General features: G+C 32.1%; 2 protein-coding genes across 2 annotated transcripts; one reads left to right on the top strand and one right to left on the bottom strand.

Moving 5' to 3' along the window:
- Positions 1 to 1984: 1984 nt before the first annotated feature.
- Positions 1985 to 3297, bottom strand: LOC108562875 (proteasome subunit alpha type-5). The gene is made up of 5 exons (XM_017921368.1): positions 3196 to 3297; positions 2817 to 3088; positions 2551 to 2756; positions 2259 to 2488; positions 1985 to 2202 (listed from the first exon to the last, which is right to left on the bottom strand). Exons 2-5 carry the CDS (start codon positions 3086 to 3088, stop codon positions 2119 to 2121), a joined length of 792 nt encoding a protein of 263 aa, XP_017776857.1. The 5' UTR covers positions 3196 to 3297; the 3' UTR covers positions 1985 to 2118.
- Positions 3298 to 3371: 74 nt separating this feature from the next.
- On the top strand, positions 3372 to 5800 carry LOC108562874 (ataxin-10). The gene is made up of 4 exons (XM_017921367.1): positions 3372 to 3591; positions 3674 to 4634; positions 4694 to 4757; positions 4839 to 5800. The coding sequence occupies exons 1-4, from the start codon at positions 3461 to 3463 to the stop codon at positions 5018 to 5020; spliced, it is 1338 nt and encodes a 445-aa protein (XP_017776856.1). The 5' UTR covers positions 3372 to 3460; the 3' UTR covers positions 5021 to 5800.
- Positions 5801 to 6155: the final 355 nt, after the last annotated feature.

Below are 6155 nucleotides of genomic sequence, written 5' to 3'. Positions count from 1 at the left end.
TGCCGCCAAATCACTCATTAAAACTCCACCCTCCATTTCGGAACGAAACCGCGATTACAGACGGCCCGCCCCGACCCAAACCAGGGGATGAACGTTTTAAACGCTTCCCTCTTCGATCGACTCGCCAAGCGCCACCCCCACACGACGCCAAACTTTCATCGCGCATTATCCAATTACTTTTTTTTTTACTTCTTTTCAATTTCTCTCACAAAACCCCCGCATTAGTTGAATAATAAAAACCTAATAAATTATATCAATTAATTGTTGAATACAAGAATACCGCGAAACTTGAAATATAGCACTATTAAAGCTTTAAATATCTTTAATTTAATTGATTATGATATGTGTAGGTTGTAGTCTTCGAGAAATACGATCAAATCTATTGACTCTGCCAAATTAATATTTTTTGCAATTTTCATAGTTTATTACAAGAAATTCACAAAGGGTACTGCGCACATTACAAATCGTGTATATTTATTATTAATTATATTGTTAATATGTTCTGGTTGTGGTTTTTGAGAAAATGTAATGAAAATGCATTTTCGTAATTTAATAAAGTAAAGTTTAAATTTAAAAACTTATTATGGTTAATAAATGAATGCAACATATGTACACTGTACTCGGTTCAAAATGTATACATTTTTATACCACTGGTTGTGGTTTTCGAAAAATAAAGAACATATAGACAGTGTTTTTACAAAACTTTTCAATAAAAATGATTCATTTGCTAATTTTTCAATAGAATTCAATATAGTTATCAAAAAAAAATACGTAATCATGTAAAAACTCTCATCATACATCGTTTTATTCAATTAGCTTGCATAATAGGTAAACCATAAAGGTTATAAATATGAAACTGCAAACGTTTTAAACCCCAAATATTTTACTTTAATTATTATTGGAATTATATTCTAGTTGTAATTTTCAAGAAATGTAAAAATACATTTTTTCCAAGAATATTTACTTTCTCTAAACTGCTATAAAGATGATACTATATACTTTATAAGGCTTATACATTTACCATTAACTACACATCAATATGTATACTATTCGAATACATTCGAATTTCTATATCATTCAAGTTGAAAGTATTTTTCATGAAATTTGTCACTACGCGCCATCTGTATTTGATAACTATATTTACTTTGTATATTGAATTGCAGTTATTTAATTGATAGTGTGAACAGTGCTTATTTATTTTTTTAAATTATGTTATCGAGGTTAACTGGATCCCATTAATCCAGTTAGACGAAAGACTCTAATAAGATAAAGTATTATTTAAACTAGATTATCAAAGAGAATAATTACGTTCTGAATGAATATGTTCGATGCACATTTTAATTTAATTGTTAATGAAATAATTATTTATGTTTTGAAACTTTCATTAAACTATAATAATAAATAATTAAAATTAAATTCGATAATTATTAGTTCAGTTCTTATAAAATCCTAGTAGATGGCGCTACTAACTAATCATAATTTTAACATCGTTAAAATGCAGTTAAATCACTTTACAAATGGAGGTAACAGCTTTCCAAGAAGATTAATTTAAATAATTATTTGATATAAATCTCTTTATTTAAAAAAAATAAAATAATTATTTTATTACAACTCTATTGTTGCCACCTTATATCTCAGTTAAAAAGTCACAATTTTCTTATTAGATTTTAACTTTCCAGTACATGCTTAGCTTTCATTTTAAATCGTGTAAAAGTACTATCATAATTATATATGTCGAATGCAATAATTAAGTGTCGCCATCTTTCGATGAAACTATTAAGAGAAATGTAATTAAATAAATTGTGCACATTATTGTATTAAATATATTTTTACATATTTCAGAAAAAAAAAGTTACCAAATTAAGAAACCTATAGAATAGCTTAATTGTATGAAAGAAAATACAAACAATGAAAATGTATTAATGTTATATTAAAGACATACCAATGAAATATATCAATTTTGTATTAAATGTATTTTCAGATATTAAAGAAAAAAATTACCATCTTAAGAAACTTATAACATAAATATAGCTTAATTGTATGAAAGAAAAGAAAGGTGTGTGTATTTCTAATAACAAATACGCGAAACATACTCATTCATATCCATGAAATATTGAATTAAGCATTAGCAGTTGCTTTGGACGCGGCTGCTGCCGGTAAATCTCCCTGCGATTTTTCCATAGGGACGACAAGATTTAATGCCTGAAATTAACTCAAGTGTTAAAGAAAAGTAATTGGAATAACAATCAATAAATTACCTCCTCAACCTGCTCTTTTGAGAACATGTGGAAAAATTCTCCAGGTGTCATGGTCATAACTTCAACGTTTGAGGAGTTGAGTTTCTCCTCCATGACCTGCTTCAGGATCGTCAAAGAGGCTGTAGTAGCTTCCTTGAGCGTCATACTGCGATGATACATTTCCTGCAAACTCTGCTGAGCTCCCTCAGAACCTGAACCAATAGCCTTAGCATCAAACTGCACAAAAGTACCTTAAATTTTAAAAATAAACAAATATAGTTATTGAAGAGAATTCATGTAGATTAATAAGTACCAGATGGGTCCATGTGATAGAGCTGTGGTCCCTTCTCATCAATACCAGCAAACAAGATGGCAACTCCGAAAGGCCTAGACATGGCTGAGCCATCATCATCAGAATCACCAAATTGGATAGCCAAGTTGGAGACGGCCTGTGCACAGGACTCCACCGTCATGCGCTCGTTATATGTGAACCAATGGTTTTGGCATTCAATGCGAGCCCTTGAAAACATAATATTCATTGTCACATACAATAATACATTAAAATTTTCATAATTTTACCTATCAATCATTGTACGGGAATCAGCCATAAGCCCAGATACAGCACAGCCAATGTGTTTATCAATTTCAACAATCTTTTCGATGGTGTTTGGTTCCATGAGTGTAGAAGTGATACGCTTCTCTACAGCAAGCACCACACCTTCACTGGTGCAGATGCCAATTGCAGTTGAACCTAACTTGATGGCTTCAATAGCATATTCGACTTGGAAGAGTCGGCCTTCCGGCGAGAAGGTGTTTACACCTCTGTCGTATTCGCTTCTTGTTAAAAACATCTGAAATCAGAGGTTAGTTTATGACAAAGCAAAAACAGTTTCGTTAAGGAGAATTCAGAGGTTTCGACGAGCTGTGCTCTAGGTAATAGCTGATAGATTAACAATACCTTAATTTAAATTTGATAAATTCAAACGGGAGTAGTAATTAATATAAAATTGACCAGCAATGAACGGCAAATTCTGTTCACTTCTGTGGCTGTTTTAAACAGTAACAGTACTGCCAACCATTCTTGAGAATGAATAGACAAATTGAGTTCGTACTTTTCATTTTATATGTTTGCATGAGTGGCTGTCATGTGAATATGTTAGTTGATTATTGTTAAAGTGTTTTTAACGCTATTGTGTTTCAGACCATTTCAGACATAACCATCCATGCACAACAGCAACAACATGGCTTTAAATGTTGTGATTGATCATTATAACAACACCAAGGATAGATCCAAGCTGGTGTTTGATTTAACAGAGTCGTACTGCATCAAAAATATAACCAGACATGTGCTGCCGTAAGTCTTAAATTATCACTTAATTGAATTAGTTTAATTCAATTATTGCACACTTAATGAATTGTTTTATTACTTGATTTAGGTTAAATATTACGGTGGGAGAAGTGAATAACATTGGGAAGCTGTTGCAAGAGTTATGCCAGGAGGAGAATCTGGATTGGACTGCAATCCAATTGCTATTGAAGTGCTTGAGGAATGGATCCATTTTAAATAAACACATTCAAAATTGTGTTGTCGATAATGAGAGTATTGTGAAGAACATGCAGCAGCTGTTGCAGGCTCAACAGAAGCTGCAAACAGATTGTCTTAAAGCTTTGGTTATATTCATGCTAAATGTGACTGTTGATAATGGATACTCTGGAAAGAAAATTTGGCTTGTATTCAAGAATGATTTGATGGATCTTCTGGCTAAAGATCTGTGTGTGTCATTCACTTTAGCAGTGATTTACAATGTGCTGGCTAGGAACAAGCAGATTGAACCATCGCTGGAATTGATCAATGAGGTTCTCAGATTGATGGAGATTGGCTTTGATTCAGAATATATTTTATTCCTGCTGGAGCAATTTATAACTTATATGCATAAGTATCACAGAGCTTTGAGACCTGAGTACAGGCAGACTGTGCTGCTTGTGTTGAAGTATTTGATTCCAAAGGAGGACTTGGAAGTTCCCAAAGAGTATGTTCTGCTCTTGGTGGATGACTTCAAGAAGAAGTCTGATTGCATTTTGAAGACGGTTACCGAATATTTGGACCAGATTGAGCCTGCCGAAGTGGCGCATTTGTTGGACGTTCTGGTTTCGTTAAGCTGCATTGAAAAGTACTTGAGTTACATTCATAACGACAGGAGTTTCCTGATCAATTGCGCTTTTCTTCTGAAGAGCATGCACTTGGCTGGAAAGAACGGTCAAAATAAATTCACTGCGATTTCTAAATTATCGGACGAAGCCAAAGCGGATAATAATCATCCGGCGTTTGGGTTCAAAGCTTCAGTCATCAGAATACTTGGAAATTTGGCGTGGAAATCGAGAAGCAACCAGGATGAGGTTTGTTTAGAGTCAATTTAGAGATAACATAAACATCATTAACTCATTTACTATTGCAGCTGAGAGAATTGGAGTGCATTCCGTTACTTCTGGACTGCTGCAACATCGACGAGAGAAATCCCTGTATCCTTAATTTATACATTACGTTATGAATTTGATGTATCCTTGAAAACGTAAATTAACCTTAACTTTCATTTTATTCAGTCATTATGCAAATGGTCATCTTCGCCATAAGGAATCTGTGCGAGAAGAACGAGTTGAATCAAGCCTTGATCAACGCGATGAACAAGAAAGGTACCGTCGATTCGGCTACTTTGAATAAACTTGGTATCACCTTGGACGATGGAAGCAACCCGATAAGAATCGCCCCATTCAATTCAGCCTAGATAAATTAGCTATTAAAAAAAATCTATCTATATAATCACAAGCAACTTTATTTAGTTATACTTTAATTTCCGGGGCCAATTATTTTATGAATTTATCAAATGTGATATATTATTTAACTTTCGAATAATTATCTAAATTTAGCTATAAAAAGAAAAAGTCCCTGCATGAGAAATGTTTTCAGTTTAAAAACATGTAGTTTGTAATTTTCCAATCTCGAAGATTGTATTGTATCAAGTAGCCAAGCTACGACTAGTTTAATCGCTTCCTTGCTTCCAGATTGATGCAAGGAAGGTAAATATAAATTGATGTTGTATATATGTTTAGTTCGCAGGCTAGTTTATCTCTTCAAGTAGATTACAACTAAAGGTTGGAATAGACTGAGTATTATTTGTAAATATTAAATGCGTGTATATAAGTAACTAATTAAGTAAGTTTAAGGTTTAAAGTGGGAAAGGAGGAAAATACCAGAGCACCAAATATACATGGTAGTACAAAGATTAAAAAGAGTTCTAGAATTTTCTTTCAAAAGAAATCTAAAAGTTTAATGTAGGATATAAGAGTAGATCGTTAGATGAGTGTTCGTAAATGTACCTGTCCGTTAAGCTTAGATCTGTATTACTACGTGTCTATGAAAGTTTAAACAAGCATTTAGTGTAGTTGTAATTAAACCTAGGCATATAATACAACCTAGTTTAAGCATTAGACAGCTCTCGCATTGCTGTATAATAATAATATTTGAGAAAGTTTAAAAATATATATATATGTGTAATTGATGTAAATAGTATGTAGCTGTTTAATAATAAATGGATAGTAGGAAAATTGATGAATATTTCATATTTTTTAATAAATTAGTTTTTTATTTGTAAACAAAAAGCTACTATTTTTCTAATTTTGTCTCTAGTAAGGAAGAGTATAGCTTTTTAGACTGGTAATGTCATCTGGTAGTAATTTGCAACATTTAAAGCTGACGAAACTAGAATTACTTTCAATATTAACAAATTTAGGCACGTAAAAAGTATTTATGATGATTGTAGTTATAAGATTGCTTGAAATAATGCAATTAAAATGATAAAAGTTACAAAGAGAATATTGTTACTGAGATTTAAATAAATTTAATTTTATTCTAATTATATT

Source organism: Nicrophorus vespilloides, unplaced genomic scaffold (assembly GCF_001412225.1).
Source record: "Nicrophorus vespilloides isolate i.1.1-1 unplaced genomic scaffold, Nicve_v1.0, whole genome shotgun sequence".
Lineage (NCBI taxonomy): Eukaryota > Metazoa > Arthropoda > Insecta > Coleoptera > Silphidae > Nicrophorus > Nicrophorus vespilloides.
Note: the sequence above shows the minus strand (reverse complement) of the source record. Positions and strands in the feature narration are given on the sequence as shown.

Coding starts and splice junctions, on each gene's coding strand:
- LOC108562875 (XM_017921368.1), bottom strand. CDS start 3,088: ATGTTTTTAACAAGAAGCGAATACGACAGAGGTGTAAACACCTTCTCG. Junction 2,757..2,816: donor TCCCGTACAATGATTGATAG/GTAAAATTATGA, acceptor TATGTTTTCAAG/GGCTCGCATTGAATGCCAAA. Junction 2,203..2,258: donor CAAAAGAGCAGGTTGAGGAG/GTAATTTATTGA, acceptor AGTTAATTTCAG/GCATTAAATCTTGTCGTCCC.
- LOC108562874 (XM_017921367.1), top strand. CDS start 3,461: ATGCACAACAGCAACAACATGGCTTTAAATGTTGTGATTGATCATTAT. Junction 3,592..3,673: donor ATAACCAGACATGTGCTGCC/GTAAGTCTTAAA, acceptor TACTTGATTTAG/GTTAAATATTACGGTGGGAG. Junction 4,635..4,693: donor CGAGAAGCAACCAGGATGAG/GTTTGTTTAGAG, acceptor TTACTATTGCAG/CTGAGAGAATTGGAGTGCAT.